Source organism: Mus caroli, chromosome 2, assembly GCF_900094665.2.
Source record: "Mus caroli chromosome 2, CAROLI_EIJ_v1.1, whole genome shotgun sequence".
Lineage (NCBI taxonomy): Eukaryota > Metazoa > Chordata > Mammalia > Rodentia > Muridae > Mus > Mus caroli.
In genome coordinates, this window is record NC_034571.1 from 119,704,000 (window position 1) to 119,722,123 (window position 18,124).

Consider the following 18,124-nt stretch of genomic DNA (forward strand, 5'->3'; position numbering starts at 1 on the left):
ACTCACTTTGTAGACCAGGCTGGCCTCGAACTCAGAAATCCGCCTGCCTCTGCCTCCCGAGTGCTGGGATTAAAGGCGTGCGCCACCAAGCCTGGCTTTTTTTTTTTTTTTAAGATTTACTTATTATCATATGTAAGTATACTGTAGTTGTCTTCAGACACACCAGAAGAGGGCATCAGATCTCATTACAGATGGCTGTGAGCCACCATGTGGTTGCTGGGATTGAACTCAGGACCTTTGGAAGAGCAGTCAGTACTCTTAACCACTGAGCCATCTCTCCAGACTGTAATACAAGTTTTTAAAACATTCTAATGGTTTTCTGAATTTTGTTGGTATCTGTTGAAATGTTTCTCTTTTCATCTCTAATTTTATTAATTTGGGTCCACTTTCTCTTTGGTTGTTTTGGCTAATGGTTGATCTCATTTATCGTTTCAAAAAAAACAGATTTCATTTTTTGTTTTTATTAATTTCTGTTCTGATCTAATTTTTTTCTACTTACTGGTTTTAGATTTGACTGTTCTTGTTTACCGAGGCCCTAAGGTATATCTTTACATTATTTATGTGCATTATCTCGGATTTTAAAACTTACATTGAATTTGTTCTGTGCCATGTGAAGGCTGGAGGACAACTTTGAGGAGTTGGTTCTTCCTTCCACTGTGGGTTCCAGGGACCGAGCTAAGGCCATCCTGCTTGCGAAGCGTGTACCTTTACAGCTGAGCCAGGCTGTTCCTTCTTCAACCCTTCTCACTGATTTTGGTTTAAAGTCTAGTTTGTCAGTTAGTTAACCCCAGCTTGTTCCTAATTCCTTTTCCTTGGCTTCCCTTCCCTTCCTTTCTCCCTAAGGCAGAGTCTGTCTGGGAGTGTGAGGCGCATGCTATAGAGGCAACAGGTAGATGCATGTTGGGTTTTAATACACTCTGGCATTCTGTGTCTTTTGATTGGTGAATTGAGGCAATTGGTAATGCAGAGTTATTATTGTAAGGTGTCTATTAATTCTTGCCATTTTGTTGATTTTGTAGTGTTGGGTGTTTTCTTGATCTTCATTTACTTAGCTAGTGTTTTTGTGTAGTTTATGATCCCTGGACTTGGTGAGTACGTTCAGTTTTCAGTCTGAAGCATTTCTTCAAGTATTTTCTGCTGTAGAATGGACTTTGGTGTTTGAGGCGTCAGATAGTGGGTTTTAGTTTCTTCCGCCTTTTTTCAAAGCTTTGTGTACTTTGTGTGTTATTTGTAGATAAAGTGGGTTTCATTGTGGCGTCTTTATTCCTGTATACAATGCAGTTTGGACATGCTCACTCTGATCCTCTCTTGCCCCTCTGACTCCTGGAGGCCTCTTGCTTTCCCAGCTTTCCCCTTACTGTGTTCATGTCTTTCTCTTGTATGACCCAGTGAGTTTCACTAGTGCTGTTTGCAGGAGAGTAGGTAAAGGCATCTTGACAGGGGCATGGGCCACTTAGTGATGCTACACTGCAGAAGAACACATCTACCCTGCCTCCATCAGGCGACTGCACATACATCCTCAGGGAGGGCTCATGGCCCATGGATCTTTTCTCTTTAGGACAGATTGTTGATGGTCCAATCTTCTTCTTCTTCTTTTTTTTTTTTTTCGAGACAGGGTTTCTCTGTATAGCCCTGGCTGTCCTGGAACTCACTCTGTAGACCAGGCTGGCCTCGAACTCAGAAATCTGCCTGCCTCTGCCTCCCAAGTGCTGGGATTAAAGGCGTGCGCCACCACGCCCGGGTTGATGGCTCAATCTTGTGCAGATTTTGTGCAGGAAATTACAACTGCTAGGAGCTCAGGCATGCATAGCCATGTTGTGGCTGGAATTAACATTCCAAACTCCTTCCCAACTTCTCCTTGGTTCTTGCATTCTTTCTGCCTCTTCTTCATGATGTTTTCTGAGCCTTGGAGGGTGATGTAATGTTCTATATATGGCTTGGCATTAGCCTGTTTCTGTTGAGGAACTTTTTTTTTTAACCCCCTTCAGTTTACAGACACACTGGCTGCATTTGGTCACCTGGCACTTGCCTTTCAGAGCTTGAGATACAGCTCCGAGACCTATTAACTTAAAAAGTTTCTGTTGAAAATCTAACGTTATCTTAATGAGCCTGTGCCACAGACCACCCCAGTCGGGTATGGGGTCCCTGGAATGAGGGTCCTCGAAGCCAGGTGGGTAAGGATTCGGTGGTGACAAACAGAGGCAGTTTGAATCTGAGTGTATTTTGCAGCTCTCAAGCAGGGGTTTTTATACATTAAAAGAACAAATATTACAACTCTTAGAAGATGTATTCAGTGAATCACAAGCAGAACAGATAACATCATGATTAATAGAAATCATCCAAGTATAACAATTTTGAAAGGATGTATTCGGTGGAGCAGTCATCCAAGGCTAGTGGCATATTTCTAAGAGCAGGTTAATAAATCTTTACGGTCAATTATTGTTTAACATCTAATGCCTGATTTTTTATAAATCTTCAATGCATAAATTTAAGCTATTTTAATTCTTTTTATTTAAGGCTTCCTTTACCATATACCAAAGCCCACCTCTGATAACACACATGCAGCCATATGAAATTTTATTGTTGTGAAAGTTTTTATTTATCATAATACTATTATATAAATTTGTAAATGATTTATAAAGTAAAGCGTTGGTTTCCCCAGAGATAAGGTCATGTTAGTGACCCCATCTCAAGGGATGGTTTCTTACCCATTATTCTCGCTTAAGATCTTGGCCTAGGCTACCAGGAACATGTAAATAAGAAAAGGAATAAGGGGAAAAAAAGCAGATAGATTGCCATGAGAACTTCGGCTCAATATTTTGCTCTGATCAGGAGTTCCAAAAACAGTTCCAGGAGATCTCCTTCTTTTGAAGTCTACTGCCTCAGTCTGTGGAACTTGTCACACAGATTCTACTGGAGTTGGTGTGGCAAACCTGCCCTTACTTATGACTTAGTGTTTGTTACTATCCTATTGCTGTGATAAAACATGACCAAGGCAACTTGTAAAGAAAGCATTTAACTGGGTTTATAGTTTCAGAGGATTAGAGTCCATGATGACAGGGCAGGTGGCAGGAACAGCTGAGAGTTCACATCTTGACCCACTACCAGGAGGCAGAAAGTGCACTGGGAATGGTATGGGCTCTTGAAACCTCAAAGCTCGTTCCCAGTGATACTCCTCTTCCAGCAAGTCCACACCTTCTAATCCTTCCCCAACAGTTTCACCAAGTAGAAACTAACCATTCAAATATCTGAGCTTGTGGGGGCCATTCTGTGTGTGTGTGTGAGTGTGAGTGTGTGTGTGTGTGTGTGTGTGTGTGTGTGTGTGTGTGTGTGTGTGTGTGTGTGTGTGTGTATGTGTGTGTGTGAGTGTGTGTGTGTGTGTGTGTATGGTTGTTTTTGTTTTTGTTTTTTTTTTTTAGATTTATTTATTTATTTTATGTGTATGAGTACACTATGGCTATCTTCAGACACACCAGAAGAGAACATCAGATCCCATTACAGATGGTTGTGAGTTGTGGTTGCTGGGAATTGAACTCAGGACCTCTGGAAAGAGGAGTCAGTGCTTAACTGCTGAGCTATCTCTCCAGCCCATGGGGGCCATTCTTATCCAAACCACCGCAGAGCATTCAATGCACCTTCTGCATGTTTGGTGTTTGAGGTGTCAGCTGAAATTGGTGCTCTAATCCATTTGGGAATCCTAAATGCCTCCTATACTTGGATGGGCAATCCTTTTCCTTAGAGTTGGGAAACTTTCTGCTATAATTGTATTGAATATATTTCTATGCCGTTGACATAGAATTCTCCTTTTAATGACCATAGTTTATAGAGTTTATCTTCTCATAGAATTCAATAGATAATGAATGTTGATTGAACTTACTGTTTTATATTTGTTGTAATAAGAATGTCCTAACTCCTCTACCCTGTCATTCTTCAGGCCTTCAGGCCCTGGTATTCTGCCCTCCCTTCCCCAGTCCCCATCCATCTGTTCAGTGAAGCTCACCGGGAAACTTTATTTGACTTACTGCATTTTGCATTTGCAGTGTTTCAGTTGAGTGGTTTTTCAGAATTCTGCTTTTGTACCTTGTGTTCTCTTGAGATTCAGTAAGAGTTTATGTTTGTCCTCTTCAAGCATTCTTTAGAATTCCTTGCTTGGCGTTTCATCTAATCCACCGTATTTTTAGGACACTGCTGTGGGCTTTGCAGTTTTTGGAGGAGTTCTGTTATTTTGGTTTCTCATGTTTCTGGAGTTTTGCAGTATCGAAGTGGTGATGGGATTTGTGTTCTTAAAACTCTCTTTAAATTGAAATGTTCACCATGTTCTAGAGAGACTAGACTACATAGCAGGGCTGAAATATCATTTTTCCTCTGTGCGACAGTCAGTTCTCAGCTCTTACCTTGGAGAAGTCCATGTGCAAAAAACAGTCATTATCTGTGTCTGCTTTTAAACCAGTGGTAGGCCCAGCATGAGTACACAGTCGTTGAAAATCACATAGAGTGCTATATAGACTACCATAGTAGTTGCTGTGACTGAATGGAAAAGAAAAGCAGTACGGTTATCGAGTAGTATTGGTTATAGACATAAGTAAGGGAGGGAGAAATAAATGAAGTGGGAAGCAGTAGAAACAAGATTAGAGTGGGCATGGGCAGTGTTGACTAAATGTTGAAAGAGAAGACAAAGGTAAAAGAGGGCAGCCAAGCTTTTGAGAGTCTGAGACAGAGATAGCACAAAGCATGTGTCAGCTTTCATTCTTTAAGGAAGCCTAGGGAAAGGAAAGAAAGGACAGAGTGAGAGTAGAGGCAGACTTGGCCCACCTGAATTGACCCTGGGTATTAAAGTGGAATGAATGCAGATGAAGAAAGCTGGTTGAGACAGAACCTGGATGCAACTCTCCTAGCTTGCTGATTCCAGTTTCATCTCTTTCCATGTTCTTCTTGGGCTCCCAGATGCGTGTCACACCTATGGGCAGTATTTCAAGAGTCCATTTGGGACCACTGTGAGATGGCTGATAATCTGTGTTCTATTCCTGGAGCCCACATAGGGCAGAGGGAGAGAATGGACTCCACGAAGTTGTCCTCTGCCCTCTACATACAGCTGTGGCACACGTGTACTCCCCACAGGACACAACACACACACAAGTCTAAAAAAGAGTCAAAAAAAGTCCAGTTTTGATTGTTAGCCATACCCCTAGGCTGTCTTTCCCAATGTCCAGGTCACCTCTTGAAACCTGTGTTTAAGTTCCTCTGTGGACTTTAGTTCTGATCAGCTTTCTATTTGGCTGAACACTGTTCAAGTATGATTCAAAGTTTAACTCTGTAGTGTAGAGGTATTTATTCTGTTGGCCAGATTTAGCATCTACTGTAACACTTGCTCTGAGTTCATCAGTAGTGTGGGTTTCCAGCACCTCTCCTCCCTCCACCTCTGCCCCATAAACCTTTTCTCTCCTGCCTCATCCTCTCTACCCTGCCCTGCTCTAACATGTATGTTACTGGGAGAGTAGTTTGAATTTTCTGAGACTCTCTGTCCTCTAGTTCTGATCACTGTCATCCATTGGGTAGGAAGAGCTCCCAGAACCACCAGTCTTTCAGGACAGAGTCTGGACTTTTCCTTGATCTGTTTTGCAAAGTTTCTATTTTACTTTGCTGTTAAACTAGAGAGGGCTGTTGCCCACTTCTGAATGCTTTCTTTGGCCTGTAGCTCAAAGCAAATAAAACCAGTGGGGATATTTTGTAGGTTCACAGGCAGGTGTGAATATATAAAGCTAGGGGAATCATTAAGAAGCAGGATTGCTATCATGTTAAGTCTGTCTTTTCTTGCTTTGACTCTCTCTGTCTTCTTTGCTTGCGTATGGCAGGACTTGCAGAGCACTAATCTGGTCGAAGTATGTATGGCACTAACTGTTGTCAGCCAGATTTTCCCTCGAGAAATGATTCCAGCTGTTCTTCCACTAATAGAAGATAAACTTCAACATTCTAAGTAAGTAAATTATTTTGACATAGATTAGATGTCTATACTATATATTTCAAAACAGATTCATTTGTCTATTTCATTTACTCTTTCATGATTCCATACGTCTGTGCATTGTACTTGATCATATCCACACCTGACTCCTTAGACCGTTCCCAACATAACCTCTTCACCTTCGTGTCTTTTTTCCTTCTGTCTTAATAACAACAACCCACTGAGTCCAGTTAGTGTTGCCCACGTATGCATGGGTGTTGACCCATCTACCAAACATGAGTAGTCAGAGAAAGATTACACGCTTTTGGGTCTCCCTACTACTCGTGCTGGGATATTAACTGACTTCATTTTGTGCAGGTTTTGTGTAGGTAACCACAGCTGCAGTGAGTTCATAAGGCCATGACCATGTCATGTCACGAGACAGTCTCTCCTGGTACTCCTCCTCATCTTCTAGCTCTTACATGTTTTCCTCCCCTTTTTCAAGATGTCCCCTGAGCTTCGAGGGAAGGTGTTTGTAATATGGATGCCCTGTTTAGGGCTGAGCACTCACAGTTACTTTTCTCAGCTCTTGGACCAATTGTAAGTCTCTGCTTTAACCATTGCCTCTCTGCCCCACCGCAAAAAGGATGTTTTGCTGAGGTCTAGTTCTGTATCCAGTTCTCTTAGGAAGGCAGGAGGGTGGTGTCTGTGATTGCTGGGCAGAAGTTGTTTACTTTGGTAACGTATCTCTTTCTTTAACTCTTTGTTATTCTGAGGCCTTTCCTGGGCACTTTCCTCTTGAGCTCAAGGACCCCTAGATGGGCAGGCAAAAGGCTCGGAGTTCTTTGTGAGCCAAAGAGAAAAGAAAAGGAAGAAAAGAAGAATCTCGTGTGTGTGTGTGTGTGTGTGTGTGTGTGTGTGTGTGTGTGTATACACGTCTGTACACAATGGTTAAAGCAGAGACTGGTCAAAGTGCTGAGAAAAGTAACACATGTACACACACGCACACACACACTGTCTGGACTGATCACCTATTTCATCAGTTTCACAAGTGCACATGAATAGTTATTTACATACACATATACCTACATATGTATATATGCACATATATATAGACAGACAGACATATAGACATATAGACATTTGGTGGCTGGAGTAGAGCCCCAAAAGCCTCACTTTATTTTTTCTCTTCGGCAATTTACTATTTTAGACAAAAGTTCTTTATAAAATTACCTCACAGATAAATGTTACACAAAAGAGGAGTTACAGAAGGATGTCAGTAGTAACTTCAAAGCAGTGTTTCATTCTGTAAGCTCAGTATAAGTTCAAAGCCACAGTTTCACATGGCCTTGCTTTATCATAGTACACACTTGTGGCTTCATCCTCGGATCTGACCTAGAATGAATGTTTTAACTTGATCACATATTTGTCCTAAGCTTCATTCTCTCCTTAGTGCAGTTTATAAAACCCCACTGTATTCCTTATTATGCAGCCTATAGGTACTATTCTATGAGGAATGGAAGCATTCTATTCTTGATCTAACTTTATTACATCTTTCTGGCAAAACAAAACCATGTCCTCAAACTTTCCTCTTAAAATTATTTGAATCAAATCAGGAATTCTATAATTAATTCATCTAGCATTAATTAATGAAAGTTCATCTTCCTGCTGATCTATAGGGAATTTGCCCAATAGGGTAGTCTGATGCCCAGGAATCATTAGGTTATATAATCATGGCCATCACAGCCATGCATAGCGGTGGGCCTTCTCCAGAAAACTCGCTTGCTTGCCATAGCCTTTCCTAGGTGGCTTCTGACAGGTATTTCTCTGGTCGAGAAAGCACTAATTTATGGTTATAAACATAAATATTTAGAAGACAGCTTGGCAATGTGTCTATTTAGCAAAATAATAGTAGTAGGTTCTTGCATAGGGCCCATGAGCCCTAAACTTCAGACCAGGTTCCCAGTACCAGGCATAAATTCCCTCCTGTGGAGCAGGCCTCACATCCAGTTAGAAAGTGGTTGGTCACCCCTATAATAGTCATGTCACTATTGCACTGGCACATCTTGAGTGACAGGTCAGTTGTGTTTCATAAAGGGTCTATCTCCAAGGAGGTGTGCCTGTCTTTTAAATATTTTTTATTCTTTTTATTATGTGTATCTGTGTGGGTGTGTGCACATCAGTACAGGTGCTCATAGAGGTCAAAGGGCTAGATGTCCTGGAGCTGGAATCATAGGCAGTTAGGAACTGCCTGACATGGTGCTGAGAATCGAACTCGAGTCCTCAGGAAGATGTGAAGAGCAGCATGTGCTCTTAACCACTGAGGCATCTCTCCAGCCACACACACACACACACACATCTACACAACATGCATAATTAGAAAATTATTTTTATTAAAGAATTTAATAACTCAGCTTTAAAGTAGTAACAATAAGAATCACACCCGAGAGGAGAACCTCATAATTCCTCAGTCCTTGCAGCTGGGCACTTCATCACTCAGCGTAGTACCACCCAGGCTCTGTCATAGGAAAGGATAAAGGTAGGACATGATAGTGAAAATATACGTGGCAAAAGGCCAAGTGCCTCAGCAGTCCCAGTCTGGCGCTGTAAGCCCAGAAGTTTCCTGGATTACCCCTGGTCCTTAGTTTACTATGAAAGTTCAGAAATGCTGGTTCTGCTGTCAGCAAAGGAATCAACAGTGGTGACAGAGCAAATCAAATCTGTGGCAAGAGGGAAGCCAAGCCAGCAAAAGGCAGGCTGATTGTCCTTTGGCTGTACCCTTTTGATCTGGGATCCCAGAAGGTGTAGCCCAGAGTCACACCAGTCAGGGCTCTCAGGACACTTCCTCAGAAGCAGTCCCTTACTGTGGTGAGTATGATGTGTGGCAAGTGGACATCAAGCACACCTATAACAACAGTGGAAGCCGACCAGCACGGGGACCGTTTCCAGGTCGCTTTGAGCTTTATTAATAGTTGACTATTTGTGTATCCTACAACATAATGTGTTATTATTTAGAATGTTAATACTTTTAAAAACCATGAAATAAATGATGTATAAGAGAAAACCCCTCAATTCTCCAACAATCCTGTATGTAAACCTGATTTCTCAAGCATGTGTGGGTTGAGAGTTGAGTGGACAGCAGGCTGTGTAGGCCTGGGCTGAGCTCAGACCCCAGCCCTCAGGTAAAAGCCAGCACAGAGGCAAGCACAGAGTCCTATAACCAAAATGCGTGCTGCCTCCATCAGCAGGGTTTTGTCATGTACTTACAGGAGCAGCGGCAGTGACCTGGGTTGCTCTGGGAGCTTTCGGGCCTTCCTGACTAATAAGTTACCTAATTACCAATGTTTTCTGGGAAAGTGTTGCCCACTGCTGCAGGGAAACTCAGTTCAAGCCCTTCCTTTTAAACTGTATGTTTTAATTAGTTAACAGAGTTGTAGGTTTCCATAGTCTTGAAAAGGGGCTTTCTTGAATAGTCTTGAATAGGGAATTCCTGCCTAGAACCATAAATCTGGTCAAAAGCTTCTGTCTCAGTGCAGTGTCCATTAGATGCCCCTGGTGCTAGAGTTACAGGTGGTTGTGAGCCACCAACCTTGGGTGCTGGAATTTGAACTTGGGTCTTTTGTTTCTTTGGTATGTATGCTTCTCTAAGGATTTCCCCTGCACTGAAACACAACAACAAAACATGAAATCAAAACCAACCAAAGAAATAAAAACTAGGATGTATGATATCATCTTCTCATGGTTGCTGCATGTTGGTGAAACATAATCTGCTAGAGATGACATGTGAGACCGTCTTCCACGTTAGCTCTTTATTATCACAAGGATTTAAAGACAAATCCCAGTAAGAAAAGACGCATCTTTGGCTTCCCTATCCCAGCAGTACTTGGAAGATATTTACCTTGTATAGAGAACAGTTTTTATCCTAACGAAGAGACAAGAATGGAATCAAGGAATTAAAAAATGTGTTTATCTTATTTTAATTGATTACAAAAGTAATCTGTGCATGTTACTTAAAGTTCTATAATTAGAGAAATTTATAACTGACAGGCAGCTAGGGTTTTTTTGGGCACAGTGCTCCACACCTGTATTTGCAGTACTTTGGAGCCTGAGGTAGGAAGATCATGAGTTGGAGACCAGCCTGGGCTATACAGTGAGACCCTGTCTCATAAAACAACAGTACTTAAAAGGGGCTGAAGAGACGGCTCAGTTGCCAGTGTGCTTGGGGTGTGGTTGTGAAGTTTGGAAGTGAGTGTGGCCCCCTAGAACCTTCATGTGTCAGCATGCCCCTGGAAAGCCAGGGCTTCATGTGTCAGCATGCCCCTGGAAAGCCAGGGCTGAGATGGCGCGGGGAGGTCCCGGGCTTTCTGCCCAGCCAGGCTAGTAAAGTGAACCAGTAAGCTCCAGATTAAGTATGTGACCCTGTCTCAGAAAAGAAGGTAGAGGGTGACAGAGGGAGATACTGACATCATCCTAGCCTCCACACACACAAACATGCACCTGTTCATGGCCTCCACACACACAAATGTAGATCTGTGCACAGCAGCCTCCCCGACTACAGAAGACAGTTGAATTCATACATAGCCAGAAATAGGATCTTTATCTTTTTTATACTTTGTTGTAGTCGAATAAAATATTTAGTAATAGATACTTGATGGCCCAGGTTGCCTTGTTTAAACTTCATTTTTTATCCTTAGGGAGATTATACGAAGAAAAGCAGTTCTGGCATTATACAAATTTTACCTCATTGCCCCCAATCAAGTACAGCATATCCATACTAAATTTCGGAAAGCACTTTGTGACAGAGATGTTGGGGTCATGGCTGCCTCTTTGCACATATACCTTAGGATGATTAAGGTAAGTTGGCAATTTCAGCATGTGCTCAGTAGTTACCATTGCAACAATATCCCTATGAATTAGAAGAAAACTCAGGTATTTTAATAAAATGATTAATATTTTATACCACTAATAGGCTAGAGAGATGGCCCCGTGGGTGACAATGCTTGGTACACAAGCAGGAAGATCTGAGATCAAATCCCAGCATCCATGTAGAAAGATGGGTGTTGCCATCCATGTATGCCTGCACCCTAGTGCTGAGGGAGGCAGAGACAAGGGATTCTAGGTCTTCTTGCCTGACAGTCTTGCTCTAAGTTCAGCAAGAGACCCTGACTCAAGGAAATAAAGCAGTGTGATAGAGCAGGATCTAGAATCCTCCTCTGGACTCTGCATGTGCATAGGCCCACCCTCATGCACACATGTGTACATATGCCACACATATTTACCACACTCACACACACATAAATATATTTTATACTATTATTTACTTATAAATGTAACTTGTAAGTTGCTTATATGAGTTGTATGGAAGACAGATCAGGAGTTCAAATCCACAACTGGTTAAGATTTAGAGGACACTGACTGTGGGGTGCCCAACCACAGTAGATACATCTACAACACACCTCCTATGTATGCCTCAGACTCCGGGAACATCCTGAGGAGGGGTGGGAGGATTATAGGAGCCAGAGGACTAGGGCATCTGCTGTGAGACAGTGTCTTCTGCAGTGAGACAGGGAGCTGCACTCATGACAGCTCAACAATGTGGTCTCCTAGAACCCTGAATAGTGATACCAGGTAGCATCCCATTATGGACAGGAGAAATCTCACAAGCCCCACCCCCACTCCCCGCTCCCCTCATGAAGAGCTACAGGTACCTAATGGCTGCCAGGAGAGGGAGAATCAGTCTTCTCCAGGGATAAGCCTCTGATAAGCTATCTGATACCAGGTGGTCAGCTTAGGCATGCGTACATGTGAGCAACTCTAAATGGACTCAGCAGATTTTTATATGTATGTGTATGTTTGTGTGTATGTGTGCATTTATGATAATAATTAAAAAGAAATCATGGATTTGGGAGGGAGGAGGAGAGGGACACAGGAGGAGATGGCAGGGTAATGGGTAGGGGATGGAAATGAGGGGAAATGTAGTACTTACATATAAAGTTTTAAAGTGCATATATATATATATATATATATATATATATATCACACACACACACATGGATGGATGGATATAAAAGAATAACTTGGCTACATAGCAAATTTGAGGACAGCCCTGGGTTATATGAGACTTTATCTCAAAAATAAATAAAGAAAAAAAAGACATTATTATTAACAGAATTTTTTTTAATGCAGGAAAATGCTTCTGGATATAAAGACTTGACGGAGAGTTTTGTAACAATTTTAAAGCAAGTGGTGGGAGGGAAGCTCCCGGTAGAATTCAGTTACCACAGTGTGCCAGCGCCATGGTTACAGATTCAGCTCCTGAGAATACTGGGACTGCTGGGGAAAGACGATGAAAGGTAAACCTCCCAGGTCAGAGTGACAGTGACACACCTTGTCATAGCTTTGCTTGGTCGGTCACCCACAAGTTTCCAGCACTTACTGCCTTACTGGTAGTAAATAAGCTAATGTAAAAACACAGTTTACTGTGCATTCCAAGCTTATCCATATTCTCCACTTGTAAGATGTACTTGCTTCGTCATTGGAAGAAAGCATAAGCCAGAAAGAAACATTTCCCCTGTGTGGGTCACAAGCTGTCTGCTGTAGCTGTTGAGCTCTGTTGTTATAGTTTGAAAACAACCATAGAGAGCACATAGTTTAATGAAGATCGCTGTGTATAAGCATTAAAGCTTGAGTTTCAGATATCTGCACTTTTCACTAGATATTACTATTTTCTTAACATATAGCCTGTTATACCATGGAGTTCTGATGCAAGGTTATTGGAATTCTGCCTGAAAATTAGTAATTTTATGTTATTGTATTATACCTTCCTGGTCTATAAAACATCATCAAGTGTTGTCAGGAAATAACTTCAAGGATTTTTAGTAAGTTTATTTACTAATTTTGTTGTTGTTACCTTGGTGGATAAGCTTAGAGAATATATCCAAAGATACAAAGATGAGGAAGCTACTGTTTACCCTCACCCAGCTCAGTCAAATGGTAAATAGAAGCAATTGAACAGATAGGTAGAGTCAAACTCCTAGAGTACAGACAAGTAGAATGTTTTCTCCTTTGCTGAACTAACTATGACAGTCTATGTTAGTAAGTCTTTATGTTAATAATTGATGGTACTGGAGAGAATGCTTACAGGGTAAGAGCCCTTGTTGCTTTTACAGAAGACCCAGACTTGATTCTCAGCACCCTTGTGGCAGCTCACAGCTATCTGTAACTCCAAATCCCTCTTCTTGCCTCCATAGGCACCAGGAACACATGTGGTATACAGACGCACAAGAAAAGAAAACATCTATATACATAAACATAAAATGATTTTAGAAGTATTTTTAAATAATTATAATTCACACAACACTAGTAAGAGCTTAATGTGGCGAAGTAAAAACATTTACTTCTTAACATGATTATAAAGTAATTGAAAATATCTTAGGAAAGTGTTTTATATCTATTATTTAAATATTCTCTTGTGTTTTCTAGCACTGTGCATCTTATGTTATAAATATTTAGCTCAACCATGTCCATAAATGGTTCCATATTTCATGAGATTTCTTCCTGTTTGTAAAATTGAAAAACCTCACTCTAATCTAGGTGTGGTATTATTGAATTTTGTAGAAGGATTGGTTGTGTTTGCTGTAGTAGAAGATATAATAAAATGACAAATTTAGTTATCCTGTATTATCATTATATATTTATACTTCTGTCTAGAGAAAATCAAAGTACACCTAATTCAAACTGACTTTTTCTTTTTAAAAAAAAATTGATTTTTTTTTGAGACAGGGTTTCTCTCTGTATCCCCAGCTGTTCTGGAACTTGTACTGTAGGCCAAGCTGGCCTTGAACTCACAGAGACTACCTGCATCTACTTCTTGAGTGTTGGGGTTAAAAGCGTGCACCATCACCACGGGGCTTTGATTTTTTTTTTTTTTTTTGTTTTTTGTTTTTTGTTTTTTTGTTTTTTTTTTTTGGTTTTTCGAGACAGGGTTTCTCTGTGTAGCCTTGGCTGTCCTGGCACTCACCTTGTNAGACAGGGTTTCTCTGTGTAGCCTTGGCTGTCCTGGCACTCACCTTGTAGACCAGGCTGGCCTCGAACTCAGAAATCCGCCTGCCTCTGCCTCCCGAGTTCTGGGATTAAAGGCGTGCGCCACCACGCCCGGCTGGGGCTTTGATTTTTAATTTTTAAAAGTATCTATGTCAACTATCACTGTCACTATAATCAGGGACCATAAAACATGAGTGGTTTGTTTATTTTTTAATATAAATGGAAATTAAATTTTTCTTTTTTTTTTTTAAGATTTATTTATATTATATAAGTACACCGTAGCTGTCTTCAGACACACCAGAAGAGGGCATCAGATCTCATTATGGATGGTTGTGAGCCACTATGTGCTTGCTGGGAATTGAACTCAGAACCTCTGGAAGAGCAGTCAGTGCTCTTAACCGCTGAGCCATCCTTTCCAGCCCCCTAAATTTTTCTTAGTAAAGAACTTATTTGTTCTTCAGGAAAAGACTAGAATTGGAATATTTTTATAACAAGCTAGTTGATAAATTAATATTCTATCTGAAATCTAGATATGTGAAATATTAATTTTGTAACTTAAAACAGAAATACTGCCAGATGTGGTGGCACACGCCTTTAATCCCAGCACTTGGGAGGCAGAGGCAGGCGGATTTCTGAGTTCACTACACCGAGAAACCCTGTCTCGAAAAACCAATAATAACAACAAAAACAAAAACAAAAACAACCCAGAAATACTTTGTTGCAAATAAAATTTAAGAGGGCATGGGCACTACATAACAATCTGGTTTGTACACCAGGGCCAGGCCGGGCAGTGCTACGTGACCTTGGTGTCTCCTCACTGTCCCTTTGGTGAAGTAGGAAGTTTATCTCATGAAAAGACCATCTTTCTTTTGATGTGAAAATTTGTATAACTTTACTGTAAAATGAATTTTTTTCACTTGTCTTCTGTAGATCCTCAGTTTTAAAGAGAGAGAAGTTTGAAAAACTGTTTTGTTGGGTTAGAATACTGTAATTCTCCCGCAAATAAAATATCTCTTAAACAGGACAAGTGAATTAATGTATGATGTTCTTGATGAATCCTTACGAAGAGCCGAGTTAAATCACAATGTCACTTATGGTAGGTAAAATATGACCATGTTTTCTTAATGACGAATGGTGCTTTTCAGTGTTGAAGCTAAGTATGTGTTAAAATACCATAAATTCCAAAGAAATTTTTGTGCATTAATTTTAAGATGGAGCTTTGGGTTAATGTAAGCACTGAAAATAGCAGTAATTTGAAATTGTGACTTTGTGTGCATGAGTATAGATATGCAAGTATGTGTGTAGGTACACATGCATGTGTGTGTATATTCTGCTCTGAGACAGGTCTTTCGCTGGGCCTGGGGCCTTGCTGATTAGATGTGGTTGGCTGACCACTGGGTGCCGTCGCCTTTGCCCCGCTCACTCATGAACTGCAAGCATGCGCCACTGTGTCTGGCTTTCCTGTGGGTTTGAGGGAACTAAGGTCTTCATGTTTGTTCCTCATGCTTGTTTGACAAGTAGTTTACCAACTGAGCTGTCTTTCTAGTTATGGAACTGTGACGTTTTCTAAATACGTACTTAGATTCCTTATTATAATTGTCTTTGTTGAAAACACCCAGCAAAACATCTAATTTTAGGAATAACTCATTAAGTCTGTGACATATTTTGTAAAAATATTTGAAGTTCTTAAACCAGTTAACCAGTTGCCAAGTATTTATTAAATTTCTTTGATCTGTTAGAGATAAGGTGAAAGTAAAATCTAGTCTAAAGAGCTCTGAATTTTGCTTGAGCATAATCTAACTTAAAATATCAAAGTTAAAACTAGTGTCATGGGCTGGCGAGATGGCTCAGCGGGTAAGAGCACTGACTGCTCTTCCAGAGGTCCTGAGTTCAAATCCCAGCAACCACATGGTGGCTCACAACCATCCGTAATGAGATCTGATGCCCTCTTCTGGTGTGACTGAAGACAGCTACAGTGTACTTTTGTATAATAATAAATAAATCTTTGGGCCGGAGCAAGCAGGGACTGAGCGAGTGGAGTTGACCAGAGCGAGCAGAGGAGGTCCTAAAAATTCAATTCCCAACAAACACATGAAGGCTCACACCCATCTTTACAGCTACAGTGGACTCACAAACATAAAATAAATAAATAAATCTTAGAAAGAAAGAGAGAAAGAGAGAAAGAAAAAAACAAACCAGTGTCGTGAATGTTGGAGTGCTGCCCTTTTTAATTTAGTAATTTATAGTTGGTATTTGGATTAGGGTTTGGATTGTTACTGAAGAGTAAACAGAGTATAAAGTTTTATTATTGTTAAGGTATTTGTTTGTATGCATGATTATATGTGTAGCTTTGCATGTAGAATTGGAGCACAACTTTGTGTGGTTCTCCCCATCTACATGTCAGTAGATTGGTTCCAGTACTCGAACTCAGGTTGCCAGGATTTTGTGGCAGGTGTCTTTACCCACTAGCCATCTCTGTGGTCCTGGTGCATTTTTCAGCTTAGAAACCTGCAGAAGCACTTTTAATCCCTGCAGAGAAGGACAGGGACAGGAGAGTGTGATGGCTGCTCTTTCGGTTGTGAGTGTGTACTCAGACTTCTGTAGTGTTGGAGAGCTCAGGGTGGGAAATAAAATCTAAAGTTGCTAGGGTGCCTGTCTAGCAGGCGTGAAATTCTGGGGTAAGGTGAAGGCGCTGCTATAATCCCAGCACGTGGGCAGTGGGGCATGGGAGTTGACGAGAGAACCCTTGAGGTTCAAGGTAATCAATCCTTCACTACATAGTTCAAGGTCAGCTTGGGGGTATATAAGACCCTGTGTCAGCACCCATTCCCTACCCCCCCCCCAAAAAAGAAAAGAAAAAATCTATCAAATTAATTTCCAACTTAATTATGCTTAAGTACAGATGTCAAAGTATTAATATTTTCTTTTTTCTTTCTTTCTTTTTTTCCTTTGGTTGTTTTTTTTTCCAAGACAGGGTTTCTCTGTGTAGCCCTGGCTGTTCTGGAACTCATTCTGTAGACCAGGCTGGCCTCGAACTCAGAAATCTGCCTGCCTCTGCCTCCCAAGTGCTGGGATTAAAGGCATGTGCCACCACTGCCCAGCAAATATTTTCTATACTTATATCCCAGTAATCTCATGAATGTCTAAGTATAAAATTTAGAGTTTATATGGATGATGACAAGTTTTTTTGTTTGTAAAACAAATTTGATTCTGGGAGAGTTCTGAATGGCAAAAAAAAAACCAAACCAACTATAACAGAAAAAAACAATATCATTTTAAATCTTAGGACTGTTGTAATAGTTCAGGGTTCAGCAAGTTTTTTTTTTTTCAAATAGTGAGCATAATATTAAATATTTTAGATTTTTCAAATCACATAGATTTTTTTCCTCCCTTCCTCCCTTCCTCCCTCCCTCTCTCTTTCCTTCCTTCCTTCCTTCCTTCCTTCCTTCCTTCCTTCCTTCCTTCCTTCCTTCTTTCCTCCTGAAACAGAATCTCACAGAGCCTATGCTTGCCTCAGATCCCTACATAGCTGAAGATGTCCTTGAACTCTTGATGCTCCTGGTTCCCTTTTCAATGCTGGGATTATAAGCATGCACTATCATGGTTTTCACATAGGTTCTATTGCATAGTCTCCTTTAAAAAAAAAAAAAGCTTAGTTTCTTCCTGTTGTGTATGTGTGTATACCCATAAAAAATGCTTACATTCCGTATCTTGCCTTTGGAAGTCAGAGGACAGCTTAGTAGCGTTTGATCTTCTCTCCCACTGCCTGGGCCCTGGGGACCAAATTCAGGTCACTAAGCTTGTATGGCAAGTGGTTTACCCACTGAGCCATCTTGCCCCCTTCCTCTCCCTTTTTGTTCTAAACCTTTGTAAAATATAAAAGTCATTTTTAGTTCATAGGCTTACAAAAGTAGTCTGGGTATGGGTTGTGGTGGTTCCCCATCTAAGGGCACCATCTATGTCTACACTCAGTGTCTTTAGGTCCCATCTGTGTCTACAGTCAGTGTCTTTAGGTTCCATCTGTGTCTACACTCAGTGTCTTTAGGTTCCATCTGTGTCTACACTCAGTGTCTTTAGGTCCCATCTGTGTCTACAGTCAGTGTCTTTAGGTTCCATCTGTGTCTACAGTCAGTGTCTTTAGGT

The 18,124-nt window shown here is 41.0% G+C and overlaps 1 protein-coding gene across 3 annotated transcripts in view; it reads left to right on the forward strand.

Moving 5' to 3' along the window:
• The window catches only part of Ap4e1 (adaptor related protein complex 4 subunit epsilon 1), a 60,057-nt gene that overhangs the window by 13,463 nt on the left and 28,470 nt on the right, over window positions 1-18,124 (forward strand). For all 3 annotated transcript variants that reach the window (XR_003835930.1, XM_021156538.1, XM_029473912.1), the window contains exons 5-8: window positions 5,853-5,974; window positions 10,633-10,792; window positions 12,125-12,291; window positions 15,004-15,077. Coding sequence is in view for 2 of the 3 variants with exons in the window: in XM_021156538.1 (XP_021012197.1) it covers window positions 5,853-5,974; window positions 10,633-10,792; window positions 12,125-12,291; window positions 15,004-15,077 (523 nt within the window). In the remaining variant the exon portion in view is untranslated. The remainder of the gene's footprint in view (window positions 1-5,852; window positions 5,975-10,632; window positions 10,793-12,124; window positions 12,292-15,003; window positions 15,078-18,124) is intronic.